At 34.5% G+C, this 26,567-nt stretch overlaps 1 protein-coding gene and 1 pseudogene across 16 annotated transcripts in view; both read left to right on the top strand.

Annotated features, from left to right (window-relative positions):
- USP15 (ubiquitin specific peptidase 15) overlaps nt 1–26,567 on the top strand; it is a 148,311-nt gene that overhangs the window by 36,029 nt on the left and 85,715 nt on the right. For 10 of the 15 annotated variants that reach the window (XR_013400623.1, XR_013400622.1, XR_013400620.1 and 7 more), the window contains 3 exon segments: nt 6,494–6,624; nt 19,170–19,296; nt 25,824–25,969. Coding sequence is in view for 10 of the 15 variants with exons in the window: in XM_077953038.1 (XP_077809164.1) it covers nt 6,494–6,624; nt 19,170–19,296; nt 25,824–25,969 (404 nt within the window). In the remaining 5 variants the exon portion in view is untranslated. 15 annotated transcript variants of the gene reach the window in all.
- LOC107000909 (large ribosomal subunit protein eL21 pseudogene) lies at nt 9,137–19,296 on the top strand (annotated as a pseudogene). Its single transcript, XR_013401184.1, has 2 exons — nt 9,137–10,371; nt 19,170–19,296. The product of XR_013401184.1 is annotated as a large ribosomal subunit protein eL21 pseudogene (transcript).

Consider the following 26,567-nt stretch of genomic DNA (forward strand, 5'->3'; position numbering starts at 1 on the left):
AAAAATTAATAAAGAACAGATGAGACAAATACAAAATTAAAAGTTGCTAGATTGAAACCCAGCTCTATGAATAATCACATTAAATGTAAACACCTCAACTAAAGGTAGTGGTGGTGAGATTAGATTAAAAAGTTAAGAACCAGCTATCAACTGCCTACGAGAAACTCACTTTAAATGTAAGGACACAGATAGATTACAGGAAAGATATGGAAAAAGATAACACCAGGCTGTGGTAAGCAAGACTAATCCCCAGTGATCCTCACTCTTGTGTAATACTCTCTTCTTTGAGTGTAGGTGAAACTTGTAAATAGGATGAAGACATCACTCCTATGATTATGTTATGTGGCAAAAGGAGACTCTCCTGGTGAACGTAATCTAATCACACATACCCTTTAAAAGCAGAGAGTTTCTCTGGCTGGTGGCAAAAGAATTCAGAGATGCATGAAAGAGAGCCAACATGTCATTGCTGGTTTGAAGTTGGAAGGAATTGTGTGAGATGCAAGGCAGGCAGCATCTAGGAACAGAGAGAGGCCTCAGGTTGACAGCCAGCTAGGAAACGGGAACCTCAGACTCACAACCATGGGTAACTGAATTCTGCCAACAACCTGAATGGGCTTGGAAGCAGATTCTCCCTCAGACCTTCAGATAAGAGCCCAGTAGGGGTGATATCTTGACTTCAGCCTTGTAGAACCCTAAGCACAAATCCATTTGGGCCCTCCTGAACTACTGACCCACAGAACTGTGAACTAATAGCGGTAATGTTTAAGCCGCTATGGTAATTCATTATGCAACAGTGGAAAACTAATACACTTGCTAACACTATTTTTTAAAAAGTTGGAGACATTAAGTTTCAGAATAAAGAAAATTATTAGGGATAGGTCACTTTATAATGACTAATGGGATGGGATAGTTCATCAAGAGAATATAGTAATCCTAAATATATACCTACCTAATGGCATAACTTGAAAATATGTGAAGAAGAGTGATGTCAGCAGGATGATAGGATAGAAAGTCCCAGCCCCCAATCCCCAACAGAAACACTGAAGTAACAGTGGTCCAAACTATCTTTATGAGAAACCCAAGATCCAGTTAAGAATTTGCAGTATTCCAGATGAGCACAAAACTGAGAACAACAATATTGAAATGGGTAAGAACAATTTTATTTTGCCCCCATCAGCCCCTCCTCCAAGGAGACTTAGCTTAGTCTCAAGAGAGATTGTCTCAGATCAGGACCTCTCCCTTCGGGCGAAAGAGAGAGATCTTGTGTTTAATTTTCCAGCCCTTCAGTGTACTACCCAACAGGCCAGTTTTTTTAAAACATTTTTATCACCTTACACAGAGTGCTGATGGAACCAGCATAGTTCTGATGCCTGGGGGCAGTTAACAGAGGAAAAGGGGTAGGTGGTTGCTGCAGCTGGAAGGCTCTCAGAAATTGAGAGAAGGCTAAGAACCTGAGGCTTCTCTCCCAGGAAGGAAGGAGAGGAGTGGAGGCATCCTACACTGCCCATGCCTTTCAGTGTGCTGCCTGAGGGGCCAGTTTCTGTCATGCCTCATTGTACCAGAGAGCTGACATAGTTCAAATAACTGGGGGAAATTAAGAACAAAAGAAAAGGGATAGGTGGCTTGCTGCAGCTGCCACAACCCTGTAATATTGGGAGGAGGCATAGAACCTGAGACTTGTCTCCTAGGGAAGAAGAAAAGGAGTGGAGTGTACCTCCAGTGTTCCAGTCTTTCAGGGTACTGCTTGAAGGCCTGATTGCTGTCTTACCTTAGCCAGTGTGCTAATGGAACTGGCAGAGTTTGGTGGGGGCAGATAGGAACAAAAGAAAAGGGGCAAGTGGCTTGCTGCACTCAGCACAGCTCTACAAGATTTGAGAAGGCAGAGAACTCAAGGTTTCTTTACAAGGAAAAGGGAGACAAGCGGGATGTACCTCTAATGTTCTGGTCTGTGGTATGATGTAGTAAGATACCAGAAGGAGGAAGAGGTTATGGGCTCCTGAAAAAAAAAGAAAAAAGTCAATAAATCCTTCTAATTAGGAATCTGCATGCACAAGTACAGAAAAGACATACCCACAAAAAAAAGTTTGAGATGTTCTCAGAATCTCTAGCCAGCTGATGGGTGGAAGTGAAGCTATTTGCCTTTCAAAGCCAGTTCATAAAGACTGGGAGAGGTGGCTGTTTCTTCAGTTGCACAAACACCTGTGCAAAGCTAGGAGAACTCAATCAGAGAAACAAGACACAAAGAAACAAAATCTCCAGAAACTGACCCTAAAGAAATAGAGATGAATTGCCTGACAGAGAATTCAAAATAATTGTCTTACAAAGCTCACTGAGTTACAAGAAGACATAGACAACTTAACAAAACCAGAAAAATAAAAATTCACAAAATATCAACAAGGAGCTAAAAATTATGAAGAACCGAACAAATTTTGGAATACAATAACTGAAAAATTCACTAGAGGTCTTCAACAGCAGACTTGATCAAGTAGAATTGGCAAACTTGTAGACAGATCATTTGAAATTATCCAATCAAAGGAATAAAAATAATAAAAAACAGTAAAGGAAGTCCAAGTGACTTCTGGAACACCATCAAATGAACCAATTTGTGTGTATGGAAGTTCCAGAAGGAGGAAAGTGAGAGGGGCAGAAAGCATATTTAAAGACATACTGACTGAGGCCAGGCATAGTGGCTCACACCTGTAATCCCAGCACTGTGGGAGGCCAAGGTGGACAGATCACATGAACACAGGAGTTCCAGATCAACTTGGGCAACATGGTGAAACCCTGTCTCTAGAAGAAATACAAAAAAATCCAGCCAGTTGTGGTGACTCACGCCTGCAATCCCAGCACTTCGGGAGGCCAAGGCAAGAGGATCACAAGGTCAAGAGATCGAGACCATCCTGTCCAACATGGTGAAACCCCATCTCTACTAAAAATACAAAAAAATTAGCTGGGTGTGGTGGCATGCACTTGTAGTCCCAGCTACTCAGGAGACTGAGGCAGGAGAATCACTTGAACCTGGGAGGCAGAGGTTCAGTGAGCTGAGATCGTGCCACTGCATTCCAGCCTGGCGACAGAGCAAGACTCCATCTCAAAAAATAAAATGAAATAATCTGTGGGTGGTGGCATACACCTGTAGTCCTAGTACTGGGGAGGCTGAGGTGAGAGGATTGCTTCAGAAGTTGTAGTGAGCTGAGATCACACCACTGCACTCCAGCATGGGTGACAGAGTAAGACCCTGTCTTGAAGAAGGAAAAAAAAAAAAAGAATGAAATAATGACTGAAACTTCCTAAAACTGGGAAGGGAAATTGGACATCTACATTCACAAAGCCCAAAGAATTGAACAACACTGTTAATCAACTTGACCTAATTGAATTTTGTAAAACATTCCTTGTACCCATTAGGAATCACACCCTATCCCTTCTCTGCTGCCACCCCCAGCTCTAGACAACTACTAATCTCCTTTGTCTCTGTGGATTTGCTTATTCTGGACATCTCATGTAAGTGGAATCATACAATATGTGTGGGTTTTTTGCTTTTTTTTTTTTTTTATTTTTTGAGATAGAGTCTCACTCTGTTGCCCAAACTAGAATGCAGTGGTGCAATCTCAGCTCACTGCAACCCCCACATCCCAGGTTCTAGCAATTCTCCTACCTCAGCCTCCCAAGTAGCTAGGATTACAGGTGCGTGCCACCACACCTGGCTGATCTTTGTATTTTTAGTAGAAACAGGGTCTCACCATGTTGGCCAGGCTGGTCTCGAACTCCTGACCTTAGGTGATCCACCCGCCTTGGTCCCCGAAAGTACTGGGATTACAGGTGTTAGCCACTGCGCCCAGCCCAATACATGTTCTTTTATGTTTATCTTCTTTTACTTAGGACAGCAGAATGTTTTCATGTTTTATCCATGTTGTTGCATGAATCAGTACTTAATTTCTTTTTGTAGATGAATGATATCTACTGAATGGTAGCACAGCTTTGGACATTTGAGTTGTTTTCACTTTTTGGCTCTTGTGAGTATTGTTGCTACAAACATTCTTGTAAAAGTTTTTGGGTAGGTGTGTTTTCCTTTCTAATAGGTAGATACCTAGACATGAAATTGTTGGGTCTTTTTAAACTTCATTGTTTTACTATTTTAGGAACTATTAGACTGTTTTTCCAAGGTCGTTGCATCATTTTACATTGTTGCTGGTAGTGTGTGAGAATTTATTGCTCCACATTATTGCCAACACTTGTTCTTGTCTGTCCTTTTTATTACAGCCGTCCAAGTAGGTGTGAAGTGGTATCTCATTGTGATTTTTGACTTGCATTTCCCTGGTGATTAATGACGATAAGTTCTTTGTTTTGTGCTTGTTATATATCTTTTTTAGTGAAATATCTATTCAGATCCTGTGCCCATTTTTAGTAGAGTTGTTTGTCTTTTTATTGTTGTATTTTCAGAGTTTGTTATTTATTTAGGATGCTAGACCCTTATCAAATGTATGATTTGCAAAAATTGTTTCTTATTCTGTGGCCTTTTTATTTTCTTGATGGTGACCTTTGAAGCACATAAGTTTTTTAATTTTAAGTCCAATTTGCCTTTTTTTCCCCTTTGTTGCTTGTGCTTTTGGTGTCAGAAAGCATTGCTGAAACCAAGTTTGCAAAGATTTATGTAACATTTATACTTACATTTTATTCTAAGAGTTTTATAGTTTTGGCTGTTACATTTACACCATTGGTCTACTTTAAGTTAATTTTGTATATGGGGTACGGTAGTGTTGTAACTTCATTCTTTTGCATGTGGATATTGAGTTGTCCAGTAGGCTTTTTCATAGAAATGGATAAGCTGATCCAAAAATTAATGTGGAAATTCAAATGACAGAATGGCTGAAACAACTTTGAATTCTCAAATAAAATCATACAGGTTAACACTATTTGATTTCAATCCTTATTTTAAAACTATAATAATAAATATAGTTGATATTGACATAAAGACAAATACATCAATTGACCAGATTAGAGAATCCGGAAATAGATCTTCACATATATAGTCATTTTATCCATATGACCAATTGTATACAAATGATCACACAGTGTTATTTGTAATAGAAAAAGTTGTGAACAACTCAAATGCCCATCAACACCTGAATGGATAAACAAAATGTAGCATATCCATACAATGAATTCCCACTCAGCAATTAAAAGAAATTAAGATATATAAAAACATGGATATATCTCAAAATAATTACATGGCATGAACGAAGTCAAACAAAAAAGTGGACATACTATTTTTATGTAAGACTCTAGAAACTGCAAATTTGTCTATAGTAACAGAAAGCAGGTACTGTTTTCATGTACAAGTCTAGAAAATGCAAAGTAGACTGTAGTTGCAAAACACAAAATAAGTAACATTCTCTTAATCCCTCAGGTTTTTTCCTGCTTCTTGATTTATATTGTTATATCTTACTGAATATAGTGTGTTCTCATTATTGAAATGCTACCAAGAACAATTTTGCTTTCCATATCTGTTAATTAAGACTAACTTAGGACAAGAAAAATATCCGTTAAGTTGGATCTATAACTCAGTGAGATATTTCTGTTCCTCTTTCTGCATTTTAAAAATTCAGATGAACAGATAACAAGTCTCAGGTTAGGACTGTGATGTAGGTATGGTTCCAGAAATTTCTTCTAGATCTGTGGCCTGTCTTGTACTAAATTTTTTTTAGTCTAACTAGAAATTTGAAAGTGGATTGTGAATTAGAACCATATCTGAAGAATTACCTCCATTTTAGATCTTGGGAGAAATCCAGATTGTGGGCCTTCTGGAATAATGAAATGGTTCACAAGATGTCCATTTGTGATTTCTGTCATGGTTCCTAGCCCATGTGTCGTGACGTCATTGTAAAAGGTTGTTGATTTGCTTCTGAATTTCCTACAAAGGCTGATGCTAGAATGAATATTGTTACCATGTGAGGGATCTCTGCTACTCAAAATATGTGGGAAACACTCTTTTGTCAAGTTTCTTGACTTAACAGTTACTCCATAGTATTTTTTAAAGAACCTAATAAAAGAATTATGTTCTTAAATACTGCTTTTTGATTTATGGTACAAACTGAAAGTTTTAAAACAGTAGTTTATTTTGAAATATGTATGGCAAGCTTGTCCAACCTGCAGCCCATGAGCTGCATGCGGCCCAGGATAGCTTTGAATGCAGCCAAACACATTTTTGTAAACTTCCTTAAAACATTATGAGATTTTTTTTTTTTTTTTTTTTTTTTTTTAGCTCATCAGCTATTGTTAGTGTTACAGTTCTTCCAATATGGCCCAGGGAAGCCCAACAGTTGGACACCCCTGACGTAAGGGAGCTGAATCGCTTTAGAGCTTAAAACTTGTTTTAAATACTTAAATTAGCCTTCATGAGTTTAATTTGTAATGTGTCCAACCAAAGTATGTAGAGTTAGGTACTATTGTTTCCTTTTATGTATTGAGTTTATTATTATTTTTTTTTTTGCAGATGGTGATGCCCAGTCACTTAAGGAACATCTTATTGATGAATTGGATTACATACTGTTGCCAACTGAAGGTTGGAATAAACTTGTCAGCTGGTACACATTGATGGAAGGTCAAGAGCCAATAGCACGAAAGGTACATTTTAATAATGACTGACTATAAATATTATTTTTCTTGATTAGTTCACGTTTTATTATTAATTCAATGAATTGTGAAGTCTTATCACTTATCTTAGAGAAAAAGTCAGCAAAATTACCATACACTGTGTTATAATAATGGCAAGTAACATGTTAAGAGGGTATACTTATGCTAGCCACTATTGTAAGTATACGTATTATTGATTAATCCTCTATATAGAGAGAGAAACTCTATAAGGTAAGTAGTAATATCCCCATTTTACAAATAGGAAATGAGGATAAAAACTTAGGATCTAGTTATTTTAGAAAGTCATATCAGGATACAGACTTTGGCAACTTGACGCCGTTTTCTGTGCGGCACTGTTTTTGATAAAACAATTAGAAAACAATGAAGAAACTAAAAGTTGAAGCAATGTTTTTTGGAACATAAAAATTTTTTAAACTTGAAAATGTAGATTTTTTTCATATCCTTTAATATTTTAAAATTATAGTCTAGAAACATTGAGAATAACAAATTTTCTTTGTTTTAGTGAACTAAAAAACAATAAGGGTGTTGCTATAGTAGAATACCATATATTCAAGGTAAATGAGCGAACCTTACACATGTGTTTGATCATTTATTATGGGAGGGGTGGGAGGCTGAGAAGGGACCAAAATCTCTTGGCATAATTTTATATCTGGTTTGGGGCCCCCTGCACTCCCCCCGTCCCCCACTGCATAGAAATAATTTAAAAATTGGATTAGGTAACATAAAGGTAAAAAAACCTCTAGTAGACCAAACTATATTTGAATTTATTTGGAATTGGTGCTACAAAGTTGCCATATTAACAGTTTGTATTTGTGTGTCTATGGTTTTAGGTATATTAGAAGCTAACCTTGGATCTTATTTTCTGAACAGATCTTGAGTGTACCTTTTATTTATTTTTGTTTAGTTTTATTCCTTAGTTTCACTCAGCCATTTCTAAATTAGAATTTCTCTCTTGTAGGAATGCTAGCCTTATAGAGCTGTAAAATGATCAAGTTGCTTTATCTATAGTTGCTGGAGAATTTAGTGTTTTGATCAAAGGATAGCCTATTTAGCTGTAAAACTGTCTAGAATTATTTCATTCCTAGGATAAAGGAAAAATTGTGTCCAAAATATCTTTAAATGTATTAAACTGTATTCCTTTAATCTTAACAATACACTTTTTTTTTTCTTATGAATGTAGCACGTTATACACTAGCAGTCTTCAGTATGGTAAACAGATCAACTGCCAACTTCATTGCCGTTACTCTTTGAAGTATTCCTCACTGAGAGTTCTTGAAACCTCTGTGTAATAACAAAGTAAAATATAATAAAAAATTTCACACAAGTAGAAAGAAAAAACATTTGACAAATCTCTTAGGAGACCACATACTTATTTTTAATAAGATAAATGAAATATATTCAACCTGTAAAATAGTTTGCAAATGTTCATATGCTACATTACATTGCCTGGAGTTGTTATTACAGATGCAATTTCCTACAACATTAAATCTGTAGTAAAATTTAATTAATCACACTTAAATTTGGGAATTTCATTTGCATTTTCACTGTGCCCCACATGACTGATGCGGGTGGAACTCAAAGAAGTAAATAGACCAGCTTATAGTGTCTGAAGCCCAACTTTGAATGTTACCCATCTCTGATTGCATTAAAGAATCTAGGATTGGTGGTTCCCTTAGCTATAATGCAGAAACAAAGTTAAACATCTTCCTGTACCTCAAAGATCTCTAAAATGCGTAATTTATAGTGTCAGCACTCAAAGAATGGACGAAAAGAAAGCAGGGATATAAGCAGAAAATACAATGGAATCAAAATCCAAGAGAAACGGCAGACAATAGAAACAGACCCATAAGAAACCAAGGTAATTGAGTTATTAGATTTTAGAATACTGGGCTTATTATGCTCAAAAAAAACAAAAAAGAGAAGTAGGGCAAAACTATTAAAGAAGAAGCAAATAGAATTCTAAAACTAATAATATGAAAATTTTGTGGATTTAATGTTTAGGAAAAAAATTATTAGACCAAACAGAACTGAAGAGAAAATTTGTAAACTAAATGATTTGTCAGTAGAAAATATAGAGTCTAAAGCTTAGAGAGACAAAAGAATAGAAAATACAGAAAAAAGCTAAGGCATAAATGGAATGCAGTAAATAAGTTTAACATGCATACATGTAGTTGGAATCTTGGAGAGGAAAGAAAGAATGAGTAGAACTAATACGGAGGTAATAGCTGAGAATTTTCCCAAGCTGAGAAAGGTGTCATGCTTTAGATTAAAGAAATGCTATGAATCTGAAACTGAAATAATACAAACAAAACAGTACCCAGTACAAATGTTCAAAAGCAAAGGCAAAAAGAATTTCTAATAATAGCCAGAGAAAAAGACATATTATCTTCAAAATAAGGATAAGACAAAGTAATGATTTCTCAAGAGAAACCATGGAAGCCAGAAAACAGTAGACTTTAATATGTTAAAAGAAAATAACTGCCCTTTCGGCCGGAACCGCCATCTTCCAGTAATTTGCAAAAATGACGAACACAAAGGGAAAGAGGAGAGGCACCCGATATATGTTCTCTAGGCCTTTTAGAAAACATGGAGTTGTTCCTTTGGCCACGTATATGCGAATCTATAAGAAAGGTGATATCGTAGACATCAAGGGAATGGGTACCGTTCAAAAAGGAATGCCCCACAAGTGTTACCATGGCAAAACTGGGAGAGTCTACAACGTTACCCAGCATGCTGTTGGCATTGTTGTAAACAAACAAGGGCAAGATTCTTGCCAAGAGAATTAATGTACGTATTGAGCACATTAAGCATTCTAAGAGCAGAGATAGCTTCCTGAAACGCGTGAAGGAAAATGATCAGAAAAAGAAAGAAGCCAAAGAGAAAGGTACCTGGGTTCAACTGAAGCGCCAGCCTGCTCCACCCAGAGAAGCACACTTTGTGAGAACCAATGGGAAGGAGCCTGAGCTGCTGGAACCTATTCCCTATGAATTCATGGCATAATAGGTGTTAAAAAAAAAATAATAATAAAAGACCTCTGGGCTGAAAAAAAAAAAAAAAAAAGAAAATAACTGCCAATATAGAATTCTGTGACTAAGAAAATAATCCTTCAGGGATGATGGTGAAAAAAGCGATTTTCAAATAAAAACTAATATAATTTGTTACCTGCAGACTTGTACTAAAGGCACTACAAAATAATCTTAAGAAAGGAAGGAAAATTATTCCAGTTGTAAGCTTGGAGATGCAGGAAAACAGTGTAGACTGACAAAATGTAAATGTTGTGAATAAATCTTAAGATGGACTGTTGAAAACATTGATAATAATTTTTATGGAGTTGAAAATGCATGTAAAATTAAACTACGCAATAGTGTTAGCATGTAAGTTAAGATAATATTCTCCACTATGTTCCCCAGTGATCCCCAACTCCTCATATCCATATTCTTGGGCACTCCTCTTCCATGTTGTACTGAGGTTGGTCTGTGTGGCCAATAGCATATAGCAGTACTCATGATACATCGCTTTCAAGATTAGGTTATAAAAAAACACCGCGGCTTACATCTTAGGTGCACACGCACTCTAGCTGTCTCTCTTTCTCATTTCTCACTCGGGGGAATTCAACTGCATATGGCGAGGACACTCAGGCAGCCTATGGAGAGGCCCACATGGTGAGGAACTGAGATCTCTGGCCAATAGAGAGGAACGGAGGCCTGCAACAACCATGTGAGTGACCTTGGAAGTGGATCCTTTAGTTCTAGTTCAGCTTTCAGATGATTGAAACCCCAGCCATACCTTGAGAGCAACCTCATGAGAAACTCTACACCGAATCAACCCAGTTAAGCTGCTCCCAGATTCTTGACCCTCAGAAACATTGTGAGATAATGTTTGCTGTGTTAAGCTGGTAAATTTTGGGGTAATTTATTATGCAGCAATTGATAACTGATACTGATCTTGGTACCTGTAAATAGGTGCTGATACGAAAACTTGAAATGTGGTGTGGCTTTGGAGCTGACAGTGAATAGAAGTTGTCAGAACTTTAAGAGTATCAATGAAAGCTTAAAGGGCCTTAAACAAACTGTTAGTAGATTACTAGACTTTGAGATAGCTGCCAGTGAGAATTTAAAGTGAGGAAGGTCTTATTGGAAACGGATAGAAAGTGGTCTTTGTTACACAGTGGCAGAGTAAGTTTAGCAGCATGTTGCCTGCAGTAAACTGAAAGGTTAAAGGTAGTATTTAACGAAATTAGAGGTCTGCCAAAGTGTTAAAAATACTGCCTAGTTTCTTTTTGTGTTGCTTATAGTCAGATGTGAGAGAAGAGAAATACACTAAAGAAAGGATTGTTCAATAAAACAGAGCCAATATTTACTAGTTTTCAAGATTCATAGCCCCTCCAGATGGCAAACGATGCTAATTCTAAGAAGTGTTTCTGAGACTCAGAGTTCTCGGAAAAAAGTGTGATCTAATCTTGCAGCCAAGGGTGTGACTGTAAGTTGCCTCAGAAAAATGAAAGGTCATGCCTCACAGTACTATTCAGACAAAAGGCCCTATAAAGCATTTAAGGGTTAACTTAGAGGTTGTCCTGTCATTAGTAATATTAATTAATAATATTAAGGATGTCTTCTCAATATGTGGCTTCTAAGAACAGGAGGGCTTCAAAAAGCTTATGGGCAACACCTTAGCTTTCTTAGCATAAAGCCAAAGTAGAGAGGACTTATCCTAGAGAATATTTGTGGGTATGGCTTTTGTCTAATGGAAGGAACTCCAGTAAGATCTGGTGGAGACCTACATTGTTTTTGAATTACCTCACAGAACCACTGCCATTTTGGACTGCAGAGACAGTATTAAATGAAAGAGGCCTTTGACCTCCCAGACCCAATAAGTGGGAATCAGGCTGAAAATTTACTTAACTTCAAGCATGTGCTAATGCATGAAAAAAGGATGACTTAGAGGACAGAACCAAATGTTAGAATAATTTTCAGGCAAGGGTAGAACTGAGTTCCAGTCAAGGAATTTCTAGTATTTGTCCAGGTAGATTTCATAATAGATATGGACCATTGATTCCTTTGTACCTCCTATTTCCCCTCTTATAAAACAGGAACATTTAAAAGGCTACGTTCTGTGTGCTTCATTGTTTTATTTTGGGTGTATGGGGGACAGAAAACTTGTCTCTTAGTTCACAGGCCTATAGATCAAGAGACATTGCAGTAGTCCCCCCTTATCTATGGTTTTGCTTTCCGTGATTTCAGTTACCTGCAGGCAACCATGGTCCAAAAATATTAAGTGGGAAATTCTGGAAATAAACAATTTGTGAGTTTTAAATTGTGCACTATTCCAAGTAACATGATGCTGCCCCATTCCATGTCCTCCACATGGACACTATACACTCCCTTCCCATTTGTCACTTAGTAGCCATCTTGGCTATCAATTTACTGTCACAGTAGTTTGTCGAAGGGCATTAGTAGCATAATGCAGCGTTACAATGTACGTCATTCACTTCACCGCTTCTCATCACGTAGACATTTTATTATCTCATATCATTACAAGAAAAAGGATGAATACAGTATGATAAGCTACTTTGAGAGACCACATACACATCACCTTTGTTATAGTATATTGTTCTAATTGTTCTATTTTATTATTAGCTATTGTTAGTCTCTTACTGTGCATAATTAATAAATTAAACTTTGTCATAGGTATGTATGTTTGTAAAGGAAGAAACATAGTGAATATAGGGATTAGTGTGCTATTTGTGGTTTCAGGCATCCACTAGGGGTCTCAAAATATATGTCTTCAAAGGCTTATAGAAAATTATAATTTGTCAATTATAGATGACAAATTTCTGAACTCCAAGTTGCTAAAATGATTTGAGACTAGTTGGGGCCTTTGGAAGAGGTAAGTGTATTTTGTGTTTTGGGGGAAGGAACTGTGTGAATCATTAGGGGCCAGGGCATAGACTGTGGTACCCAGCCTCAAAGATGCTCCCCAGTGATTGTGACCTCCAGAATCCATACTCTTATGTAATTCTTTCCCACATTGTACTACAATTGGTCTGTGCAGTCAGTAGCATATGGCAGAAGTGGTGCTATGTCACTTTTGAGATTAGTCCTTAATGGATACCGATACTTCTATTGGGAGTGCACATACGTGTGCTGTACCCCTCATCCCCTCCCCTTGGATCACTCACTCTGGGCAAAGCCATAACTTTACCCTTAACTTACTGTATAGAGAGACTCACATAATGAGGAACAGAGGCTGCCAACAGCTACATGTGTAAGCTTGTAATTAAGATTTGAACAACATGATTAACCACCATAACCTAATTGACATATTCATTGTACTTAGTCGTTGCAGAATACACATTACTATTAAGTGGAAATTTTAAGCAAAGTTGACCATATTCTGGGTTATCAAAATTCCAGTAAACTTGAAATGATAGAAATTGTTCACTGTATTTTCTGGCTTTAGTGGGATTAAGCTAGAATCAGTAACAAAAAGATAACTTGATTATCCCCCAACTACCTAGCAATGGAAAAATATACCTTTAAGTAATCCTTGAGACAAAGAGAAGAATGAAAATTAGACATACTGTAAACTGAATGATAATGAAAATACAACTTGAAAGAACGGCTGAAGTCATTCTCAGAAGGAATTTGATAACTTCAGTGCAAATATTGGAAAAGAAAATGAAAATCTATTGTCTCAACAAGTTAAGAAAAGGAAATTGAAGTTAAGAAGAAACATTATAAAGTAGACGTTAACAAAATAGAAACAAACCCACACTAAATGAGCAAAATTCAGTCATTGCAGAGAACAGTGAAATTAGACCAGTAAAATAAAGATGAGTCCTGGCAAGACTGTTTAAGAATAAAAAGAGGGTAGGCACAGATAACCTATATTATGAATGAAAAAGGAAACGTCATGCCAGAGTCTAAAGACTTTTTAAAAAAATATTATGTTTTGAACAGTTTTATGTAATTTGAAAATTTAGATGAAGTAATTTCTAGACAAACAAAACTTTAATACAGTAATAAATAGGAAACTCGAATTCACCTATTTGATTAAAGAAATTGAGTCATTGAAAACCTTCCCACAAAGAAAGCTTCAGGCCAAGAAAGCTTTACCAGTGTATTCTACCAAATATTTAGGGAAACCATAAACCAGTACCATACAGATTCTTTCTGAGAATAGAAGCAGTACTCCCCAACTTATTTTATAAGGCTAGCATAAACATGACATAAAACCTGAAGGACGAGAAAGAAAAATTACAGGCTGGTCTCACTCATGAACATAGATGCTTAAGTCCTAACAAGTGTTAGCAAGACAAATCCAGCATTATGTAAAAAGGACAAAAATGACCAAGGTAGATATTTTTCGAAGAATACAATTTTAACTTTGAAAAGCACTCATAATTTTAGCAGAATAAAGAAGAAAAATAATACATGTAGAAAGAACATTTGATGCTCAACATCCGTGTATGATCTTTTAAAAAACTCTCAGAAAACTAGGAATAGGAACCACCGGTAAATATTATACTTATTGGTAAAATATTAAAAGTTCTTCCCAAATCAAGAATAACTGTGTTAGAAATCTTAGCCAGTATGGTAATACAGTAAAAAGAACTAAAAGAGTGAACCTTGAAAAAGAAAACATAAGACTGTCAGTGTTTTTAGAAGGCATGATTCTATAGGTTTAAAATTCCAAAAATATGTACTGGTAAACAATTAGAATTAATAGGTAAATTTAACAGGTTGCCTGATATGAGGGCAGTATAGGGAAACCAGTTTTTTATTGGCAACAAATAAAGTTTAGTTTTATTTGTACAAATTTATGGTGTAGATGAGAAAATTTGTTACATATATATAGTAAGTAGTGATCAAGTCAGGGTATTTAGGATGTCCTTCACCCGAGTTCAATACATTTTTGTTAAGTATAGTCACCCTGCTCTGCTTTCAAACATTGAATTTATTCCATCTTACTGTATGTTTGTACTTTTAACCCAGTTCCCTTCATCCTTCCCTGCTCCCTTCCTTATCCTTCCCAGTGTCTGTTACCTATCTTTCCACTCTTTACTTCATGTGGTCAAATTTTTTAGCTTCCACATACAAATAAGAGCATATAATATTTGTCATTTTGTCCCTGGCTTATTTCATTTAATATAATGACCTCCAGCTTCATCCATGTTGCTGCAAAAGACATGATTTCATTCTTTGTAATGGCTGAATAGTACTCCATTGTTTATATATATGTATATATATGTGTACACACACACACACACACACACACACACACCCGTATTTATCTGTTCATTCATTGATGAGCACCTAGGTTGGTTCCATATCTTGCTATTGTAGATAGTGCTACAATAAACATGTGAGTGCAGGTATCCCTTTCATATATTAACTTCTTTTCCTTTGGTTAGATATGCAGTACTAGGATTGCTGGATTGAATGGTAATTCAATTTTTAGATTTTTGAGAAATCTCCACGCTGTTTTCTGTAGTGGCTGTACTAGTTTACATTCCCGTTAACAGTGTATAAGTGTTCCCTTTTCTCCACATCTTCACCAGCATCTGTTTTCTTTTGTCTTTTTAATAATAGCCATTATGGCTTGGGTAAGGTGATACCTCATTGTGGTTTTGATTTGCATTTCTCTGATGATTAGTGATGTTGAACCTGTTTTTATACACCGTTGGCCATTTGTTTGTCTTTTGAGAAATGTCTGTTCATGTCGTTTGCCCACTTTTAAATGGGATTGGTTTTTACCTGTTGAGTTGTTGAGTCCTTGTGTATTCTGGATATTAGTCCTCTGTTGGATGAATAGCTTATAAATATTTTCTCCCCTTCAACAGGTTGTCTCTCAATAAAGTTGAATTTTAAAATAACATTTACAGGTCAAAATACTTAGGAATAAACCTAGTAAGAACTGTGTTTTTCTATATTGAAAATTGTGAAACATTACTGGGTAAAATTAAAGAAGACTTATTGAGTTAATGGATCTAGGCTGAAGGTCTAGAGACTGAAGATGTAGGAGGAATAGGTCACTAACGTTTTTCTGTAAAGGGCCAGATAGTAAATATTTTTAGCTTTATGCACCCTTTAGTCTCTTTTGAAATGACTAAACTTTGCTGATTGAGACATAAAAGCAGCCCTAGATAATTAATAATTGAGTATGAAAGTAGCCGTAGACATGAATGAATGGGTGTGGCTGTGTTCCAGTAAAGCAATATTTACAAAAATAGGTGATGGGTACATTTAGCCATCTAAACCTAAGTTTAGCCAAACTTAGTTCATAAGTTTGCCCATCACTGGATCTAGGCATTGGCTTTAATGTCCACCAGCATCACAAAAAAAGGAGCAACTAGATATTTGCATCCTGTTTAGAGTGAGTATATGTCACTATCTATGAAGTGATCTCAACTAAAAATTACAAGAGTAGGAAAGATGGAGAACTTCTAGGTTAAAAGACACTTAAGAAACAAATTAGTCTATTGCAGTATATGGACTGTATTTGGATCCTGATTCAAACAATATATTAAAAATGAGATAGAAGGAAAAATTTGACTTTTGACTGGATATTTGATATTAATTGATGAGTTTTAATTTTTTAGGTGTGATGATGGTATTGTGGTTATGTTTGAGTCTTTGTTTCTGAAGAAAGTACTCTGAAATATTTGTGGATGGAATATCACATATATAGGATTTGTTTCTTATACATTAAGAACTATGATTTCATAGTTATGTTGTGTTTATCTACTTCTCTGTCTTCACTGTTATCTGTTCTCAGTCAGACTCCAGGATCTAGGTCTAGTTTATCTGCACCGAATGTAGGTACTCAGCAAATACTTTTAAAATGAATGAAGCTAGCTCCTACAAAAGAGTAAGTCAGTCTGTTAGAGGCCTGGTGTTATGAAATTGTTTATATAGTACTAGATTTTTTTAGAAATTACTTTTATTTCTCTTCCCATTTCAGGGAGGAAGGCACTTGGAATGAAAGTAAAGTTTCTATGAAACTTTTCATACACAGACAGATATAAAGAGTAGACTATATTGGGTTTAATTAGTATGTTTAATGGCCTTGTAAAAAATGCCCTCAATATTCATAGCAAAAAAATGAACAAATAGAAATTATTTATTTTAATCCTCTATAAACTTATATTTAGCTCAAATACTTAGTGAAGAGACTTTGCCTTCATTATGGTTATAAATTAATGAAAATATGTTTGCCTGTCCATAAGTCTTAAATTTTGGACAAGGAGCCAGATTTCATCATGTACTCACTTTTTATTTATGGTAATATAACAGTGTTATAATTCATTGAGAGTAAACATTATAACTATCATCTATAATATTGAAACATAACTATCATTTCTGAATATCCCCCTTCCAATATTATTTCAAATATATTTTTTAATAGTTATAATAATTAGGTAAATAAAACTTTACTTTTTTTATAAGCTTGTTTCTTCCTATTAGTCTTCATGACCATCATTTTCAATGCATACATTTTTAATTAAGGTAGGAAGGAGATTTTATGTAAACAAACATGAAGGACTTTATAAAAGCAAATAATCTACATGTGACAATTATAACATTGATTCGTAAATGTGCTTATTATTTTTCTTTTTATGGTGCTGTTATTTTCAGGCTTTAATAGTACATATACTTTTCAAATAGTTTGACAACAAACTCATATTTTTAAAAATGACACCTTGTTAATACACTACTTTTGGAATTAGTAAAATAAATATCTTATAAATATAGTAGCAATATTCCGAGTAGTGATGATGAAGGTTTTAGCAATGTAAAACGTAGGAGAGAAGAAAAAAATGGTAAGAAAAATTGTGAATCCCGGTAGTGTGGATTTTGAAATATTCTTGATATTTTGTTTTCACAATGACTCTTACAGTGACCTGGTGACTACCAGGTTCTTTCCAGGAAAATATCTATAGTATTATGGAAATCTATTTTCATTTTTAGAAAACTATGCCTATTTAGAAAGTATATACGTCAATATAAATCATAATGGGGGATTTATTTTATGGTTGTTATTTAACCGTACTTATCTCTAATCCTGCTTTGTGTTGGTCATTCCATTTTTCTTTTTCTTCCATAAAAATGAGGCCTGCAGTTTACCTTAGTTTTAGTAACTACCAGTGATTAGTAGCTACTTTAATGTAGTTTATTTTAGGATTTTACTCAGATATTGAGCCTCAGTACAGAAATTACTGACTGATAAGAATATTTGATTCCTTGTTTCTCTACTTAAATATAACTACAAGTAATCTTTTTTTTTTTTTTTGGTTTTTTTTTTTTTTTAAATACTTTAAGTTCTAGGGTACATAATCTTATACAATTAAATGTTATTACATTTGTAACCATGAAGTAAATCAGCTTAAGAGGTTTAAAACAAATCTCAGTAGTTTAACATACTGGTTTTACAAAACAAGTTACATTTATTAGCAGAAGGAGAGGTGCAGACTGCTGCCTGTTTAAAAAAATTGTAACAAGCATGATTAAAAAAATATGTACGGCAGAGTATCATAAAAATGTGTGTTGGATTAGATAGTAAATACTAGATGAACTGCATTTGAATTTTTTCCATGCAGTGAAAGACAAGTTTGTAAACTCCTTTTCTGAATTGATGTAAGCTTGTGAGTATATCCAACAGTCATTTGGAGCCTCCCTTTTGCCATATTTGTCTAATGGATCACATATCAGGCCTATTACTATTTTCAGAAACAGTATTCATGACTGAAATCCTACAGTTAACCTTTAGAAGATCAAAAGGAATTATACTTATTTAAAAGGTGACCTTAATATATATGTATTTCCTTTTTATGCTTTATGGCTTGCATGCTTAACAGCTTTCTTTTAATTGTTACATAGAATTACTAAGTATGTAGTTAAAGGTCAAATAAAGTCATTGTAGGGTGAAACTAACATATCAGTTACCTAGCCATAGCTGAATATTTTAGCAACAGTAATTTGGAGTTATCATTTTAATAGATATATTTTAACATAACAGTGATAGTATAGCCATTGAGTTGAAATTGTATAAACAACTTTTTAAAGGTTTTCTGCTTGGGATCACTACTAGAAGCTCTGAGAATTATGTTTGTATCTTCACTCAGAACTGTATTTATTTGAATGTATAAACAACATATGTATATATTTGCACATAGTCATTTTGGGTAAGCTTTCTCTTTATAAATGCTGAATATTAATTATTTATGGTGTACCAGTGTATCTTCATAGGTCAGTAGAATGCCTTTCCAAACTGACACTTAATATTTTAAAATCATGATTCTTTCTTTCTTTTAAATATCAAAATTTCCAAAAAGCTTTCTTGCTTTTGAAATTTCAAGTATCCAATATCTTTTTTTATATATATTGACAGGCTTTGATAGTGACTGGTTTTTCACTGGAGATCTGCAGTTTTCTAAAGTCTCTTTAAATATATTGTTATTATAGTGAGATATATTGATATAGGTGACACTGATTTGTTTTGTTTCATTATTTTAGGTGGTTGAACAGGGTATGTTTGTAAAGCACTGCAAAGTAGAAGTATATCTCACAGAATTGAAGCTATGTGAAAATGGAAACATGAACAATGTTGTAACTCGAAGATTTAGCAAAGCTGACACAATAGGTAATGCAAGATCCTGTCTCGTTTTTAAATCATTGCTATTAGATATTTAGTTAGAATTATCTTTGTTATATGCTGCTTGCATGATAACCATTTTAAGGATTTAAATATAGACATTCAATTTCCAGCTTTGATACAATGTCTTAGAGTTAAATTATTGTTTCTTGTATGCTTTTGCATTTATTAAATGAATTTTAACATTTGTGCCATTTTGCTTTTTTAAAAAAATCAAATAATTGTTGTTTTTATTTAGCAACTGGTGTGTCATTTGTAACATAGACCTGTAAATAAAAACTTAATTAAATCTTGGTAAGGTAGCATGGAAAATTAAAATGGGTTATTTCCTTTTTTCTCCTAGTTTATTATTTTATTCTATAAATACAGGTAAGTAGCTGAGGCAGCAGGCTTAGCGTTATTTTGACACATTGATTTTTCAAATTAATGAGTGGCATAAGCAGTTGTAAGTCTCAAATATAAGTGGACTTAATTCTCTCTGTATATTAAAATTTATATAAATTGTTTTCTTTCTATTTAAAAGACAGTTTTAATTTTAGGTAAAGAATATACTGAATAAAAATTTTTTTAAATAAATGATTATGAATTTAATAAAAATTACATACTTTTTGTTTCATAAAACAACTCAAAAAATTTTACAGTATTTAATTTCAAATGAAGTTGTAAAACAAGATTAATGGTGATAACATTGATCTTAGAAAATACAAATGAACAGTGAAGAAGGACACATAACTTTTAGAACCCAGCATGGAAGAGGATTAGCAAATTTATGAATTATAGCACGGCATAAGATTTCCTTGTTGGAACCAGTCATTAAAGTAAATGAAAGTATTTCTGAATTTCATTAAGTGCATTTGGCTTTCTTTCACCACTTATCCATCTCACAGCAGGAAAATCCTTTTAACCCATATTTTTTATGAAATAGCATTATTCAAGTACTCAGTGCTTGGTTAATCCTAATGTTTGCATCAAATAAAATACAGCATTATGTTATGACTCTTTATTCTCCCCTCTTCATTTAGCTAGAACATTTATAAATCCGAGATTAAGTTTCAATAAGCTCATAGTTGGCCGGACGCGGTGGCTCACACCTGTAATCCCAGCACTTTGGGAGGCTTAGGCGGGTGGATCACCTGAAGTAAGGAGTTCGAGACCAGCCTGGCCAACATGGTGAAACCCCATCTCTACTAAAAGTACAAAAATTAGCCAGGTGTAGTGGGCGTGCGCCTGTAACCCCAGCTGCTTGGGAGGCTGAGGCAAAAAAATTGCTTGAACCCGGGAGGTGGAGGCTGCAGTAGACCGAGACCATGCCACTGTACTCTAGCCTGGTGACAGTGTGAGACCTCATCTCAAAAAAAAAAAAAGCTCATAGACTCATCTTTCTAAAATGAATGCTTAAAAGATAAGGAATTTCATATATAAATGTTATTATAATTATTATTACAGATAAATTGCTTGACTTTTGAATTTCCAGATTTATGGAATATATTTAGGAAAATAAGATATTTCTACATATTAAAAACAAAGTTTTCAACATATGAAAATTATTTTAATCATATAGGTATGTACATGAGAAGAGTCTATAAATTTAACAAGGGTAATCTGTTAAAATTAATTCAGAGTCGTCTCTGAAATTTGTAGCCAATTGGAATATAAATGAGAGGCTACCTCTTAAAATGTTTTCTAGTTATTTTTAAAGTTTGGTATTTACTTCTCTCCCTACCTCATTTTGATAGGAAAATTATAAATATGAGACCATCAGAAATCTTATTTTAGAACATTATTATACTAAGTATTTTGAAATTCAGGAAAATCAGCAACTGATTTAATTTCTCAATTCTAAACAAGCATTATGGGTTCTCATGATAAGAACTGTGTAAGAATTTGTCACAAAGATGTATACTTTATAAAGGTTCACTGCTTCAAAAAGTTTACAATCTAGCATAGATTTTAGTCAACATAGATTAATATACTAATACTTTAAAATGCTAGATAAATTGGATATATACTTTAACATTCTGTATGAACCCAATTTTTGCATAGCTATAATTTCTTACTGTATTAAATCATTGTTTTTCCAACTGGATTGTTGATATTTTGGTGGTTCATTAAACAGTTTTGGGAGTAAAGAAAATTGAATGGGAGATATTAGAATACAAAATATCAACATACATGTGTATGTCCTGGGTCACAGTTTCTTACTATAGCTCTTAGTTTAAACAGTTTGAAAGTCTGTATTAGAATGAGTCTTCTTTTTAAGCAAAAAGGTTTGCAAAAATTGTAATTTGTCAAGTCAGGAATTTTAGACACTTCATAATTATGGTTATCATACAGGTTAACAGTTATTGAATATTTACTATGTTTTAAGCACTTTACAGGAATTTTCTTGTTTAAAGTTAAGCAAGCAAGTATCTTCCTCTTACAGATAATGAAACTGAGATTTAGAATCTACCTCAATTCACCCTGGTACCAAGTGGTAGAGCTAGTACTTTAACTTCATAAGCAGAGCTCTTAAACTCTCATCTCTCAATTGCTGCCTTACACAATCTGTGTATGCTAAAGGAATATTCGTTTTGGAGATATTAATTGGGCTGATTTTGTTTTTCTAAAGGAAATGGGTTTTGAAACACAGCATTTACTTAAGAAACTTAAGATACATATATATTTTTCCCCTATGGTCTTTTAAGAAATCTTGATTGAAAATGATTAAAATAGCTATGTATGTGAAATACAGCTATATAAATTTTATAAACAGAATTAGGAAGTATAAGTGTCTGTTTTCTCTTGTTACCAAATTAATAAAATATTTTGTTTTCAGCTAGTACTACTTACATTGATATATAGTAAAAATGATAGCAGGCCATAGGCCATATGTAAGTGATTTACCTATCAGGGCCAAAATCTTCTGCCCTCAAATATTTTCTGCCAAAATTGATATATTTGAACATTGAGCATGTTCAAGTAAGAGAGATAAAATAATAGTTTTATTTTCCTTTAAGATTAACTACTAAAAACATAAAACTTCTTGAAAAATATTTAATTTCTATGACCTATATTAATTTTTTTTAATTTCTAATTTTTGTGAGTAACCTGTATTATTTTTCTACCTCTGTTTACTTTTCATTAACTGGCTAGTATAATTGAATTAATACGTGGAAAAATAAGCACACGCTGTCAGTCCTTTGACCATTCTCAACTTCAGTGATCTTAACCTATACCCAAGTTCAGCCACCAATTATAGTTAAACCCTAGACTGTTGTTATCTGTAACTGCACTTGCCAAATCTCAATTTTAGCATCCTGTGTTCTGGTCACCACTTTCCTGCTCCCATTTTCTCTTCAGCCCACTACTTTAGACATCGAAACCTACCACTCCATTGGTACTACTTCTGTCATAGTCTCTCATGATCTTGCCATTGACAAATCCAGTGGTAATATATAGAAATCTTCCATTTTCCTGACCTGTCAGCAAAGTACAACACAGATAAACTACTTTTCCATCTAGAAGCACTTTCTCTTCACATGGCTTCCTGGGTACAGTTTCTCACTGGCTGCATCTTGTTGGAGTCATTTGCAAAACCCTCTTCATATTCTTTATCTCAAAATATCAGTGTCTCCATATTCTCCCAGCCCTCCTTTCCTTGGTGATTTCTTTTGTTCTCCTGGCTTTAAATATTTTCCACTTGTTGATATCTTTTAAGTTGATAGGTCCTGCCCTAAAGTCTCCCATAATTCCAGTTTGAACTATCACATATCTTCATTTGTATATCTGACAGGCTTCTCAAGAAGACTATCAGGTATAAAACTAAGCTCCCTTTCCCAAAAAACCTGAGGCTCTGTCATTCTTCCTTATCTCCCTAATTCCCACTTTTGCTCTTCCAATTGCTTAGGCCAAAAATCATTTCTGATTCCTTTATTTCTCACCCTTCATGTAATCTAGCAGCATATCTTCTTAGCAATTCCTTCAGAATTTATTCTCAATTGGACCACTTAACACTGCTTCCATTGCTACCACTTTGGTTAGGATTGCTGCAGTAGCCTAGTTACATACCTCTGACCTTGAGTTAGTCCATTCTCGCACTGCTATGAAGAACTACTGGAGGCTGAGTAATTTATGAAGAAAAGAGGTTTAATTGACTTACAGTTCCATAGGCTGTACAGGAAGCGTGGCTAGGAGGCCTCAGGAAACTTAACACTCATGGTAGAAGGCAAATGGGGAAGCAACCACATCTTACTATGGCAGAGCAAAAGAGAGAGCAAAGGGGGAAGTGCCACACACTTTCAAACCACCAGATCACGTGAGAACTCACTCACTGTCACGGGAACAACAAGGGGGAAATCTGACCCCATGATCCAGTCATCTCCCACCAGGTGCCTCGTCAAACACTGGGGTTACAATTCGGCATGAGATTTGGGTGGGGACACAGAGCCAAACCTTATCAGACCTTCTGCATTGTTCTTCACTAGCAGCAAAAGTGAACACTTAAAATGACAGTCATATTGCACTTCTCTTCCCAACTCCTCAATAGCTTCCTTTTTTGCTCAGATTAAAATATAAATACTTTGATAGCTCACAGAAGTGTATATAATCCTGCAGAAGTACCTTTATAGTCTTATTTCTACATCACATATTCTACTTCAGCCACATTGATGTACCAGGCTATTCTAAAACATGCCAAGCACATTTGCACCTCAAGGCTTTTGCGTTACTACTCCTACGCCTGTAATGTTCCCCCATATGTAAATTAGATCGCAAAACTCGAGGAAATTTCCACATTTGTTTATAATATATTATGTACACAGATGCCTGTAATAATAGAAAAAACATCCAGAAGAAATATCAGAATGTCAACAGTGGTTATATCTAGGTAGACATTTTATTTATATTTGTCAGTATTTTTAGTATTTTTGCCAAGAGCAAAAATTATTTCTGCCCTCAGGAAAAATTTATTCATTTTTATAGAAAGATTAAAACAGCTCTCTTCCTTGGCTTCTTCTTTTATCCTCCTTCCTAGGTAGTGTTTTGTTTCTTGATCTTGGTGCAGTTTACATGGGTATGTCTACTTTGGAAATTTATCACAAGATACTGATGATTAGTGCATGTTTCTGTATATACGTTCACTTTAATAAAAAAGAGCAAAAAGAAAAAAAGACAACCCTGCCAAAATAGAAAGCAGTACTGATAAGGCTTGGCTATGTGTTCCCACCCAAATCTCATGTCAAATTGTAATCCCCCATATGTTGGAGGAGGTGCTTCCTGGGAGGTGTTTAAATCATAGAGGCAGATTTCCCCCTTGCTGTTCTTGTGATAGTGAATGAGTTATCATGAGATAGGGTTGTTTAAAAGTGTGTAGCACTTCCCCCTTTGCACTCTCTCCTGCTCTGCCATGATAAGATGTGCTTGCTTTCCCTTTGTCTTCCAACATGATTTTAAGTTTCCTGAGGCCTCCTAGCCATGCTTCCTGTACAACCCATGGAATTGTAAGTCAATTAAACTTCTTTTCTTCATAAATTACCCAGTCTTAGGTAGTTCTTTATAGCAATGTGAGAACAGACTAATACAGGTACTAAGAATATATTTACTTTATGTAATTATTTAAATATTCTGGGTGATTTGCTTTAAGTTTTGAGATAATGCTGTTGATATTTTGAATTAGTGCCTTTTTTTCTACTGATTTAATGCCCTTATCAAAACCTCACTGACTATAAGACTATTACAAAACATTAGCTGCTAAGTAGATAGTATTATTGGACAAAATTATGTAAGATAGATGTAGGTTTTCATATTTCTTCAGAGAACATATATTATTAAGTTTAATGTTTTATAATTTTTTTCAAAACTAATAAACTATTCTACAATTTTAAAGTATTCTGTATTCATATATCATAAAATATTTTGATTATTATTTTCTTGAGTTGGTTAGGCAAGTTATTAACCAGAACTGGATGAAATTTCAGTAAATTGATTTAGAAATCAGAAAAAGACATGGCTTTACCTTGAAAATACTAAATTTTGGTGAATACAGACATCCCTTCAAACAAGGCACTTTCTTTTTTATTGTGTCCATATATTCTCATTAGCTGCTCAGTTTAATATAAACTATTTTTAAATTGCTTATGTGATACTTAAAAAATTTTCCACCTGTAACATCTCTTAATCATACTTTAATTCCTACATCTCCTGAGAAAATATTTTAATTATAATATGTTAAAAGTTAAAGTTTATCCTGTGTATCATAAATTATATTTTAATGTTAGGTGATTGAACTCTTAACTTTTGAGATTTTAAATTCCCCAAGTAATTTGTTGGCGTACAAATACCATTTTTTCCATAAAAAGCACACTCGGTCTCAAAAACCCTTTTGTTGGTTTGTGTTTTATAGATTTATTACATATTTAGTCTTGATTTTCTATTAGTATTTTAAATTTAGAATTTTTATGCTGGTAACATTTAGCTATATGTGGTACATTTTGAAATACATACTATATTTATATATCTTTCCTCCTTAAATCTAGATACAATTGAAAAGGAAATAAGAAAAATCTTCAGTATTCCAGATGAAAAGGAGACCAGATTGTGGAACAAATACATGAGTAATACATTTGAACCACTGAATAAACCAGACAGCACCATTCAGGATGCTGGTTTATACCAAGGACAGGTATTGTTTATTTTAAGCGTACTATACATGAAGGCTTTTGGATTCACAAACTTTAATCAATATCCTGGCAATATATATGGGCTCTGCTGTTTCTGGTTTCCTCTTTCTAAACTCATCTCTTGTCTCTCCCTGCTGGTTACTGACTCTGACTTCTGATTCCCTTCTTGAACTTGGGAATAGTCTACTTGTTAAAAAGAAATCATTTTTAATGAGAAAAAAATCCCAGCTAATATTATAAGGTGGGGCACCAAACTTTCTGTGAAAGACCAAATAGTAAACATATAGGGAGCATCTCTTATTTACACATTTCTTTGTTACAAATTACAGTTCTCTGCAGGCCACAAAGTAGCATCTAAAATGTTGCCATTGTAGTACACAAAAGCAAGCATAAATGATACATCAATATATGAGTATGGCTGTGTTCTAATAAAACTGTTCATATAAATGTGCAGCAGGCTAAGTGAACTCTAGTTTGCCAGCCCTTGTTGAAAGGTGTCAGCTCCCAATTTGACTTTTTTGTTGTTTATTTGAGACAGAGTCTCGCTCTGTCTCCCAGGCTGGAGTGCAGTGATGCAATCTTGGCTCACTGCAGCCTCTG

Source organism: Macaca mulatta, chromosome 11 (genome assembly GCF_049350105.2).
Source record: "Macaca mulatta isolate MMU2019108-1 chromosome 11, T2T-MMU8v2.0, whole genome shotgun sequence".
Lineage (NCBI taxonomy): Eukaryota > Metazoa > Chordata > Mammalia > Primates > Cercopithecidae > Macaca > Macaca mulatta.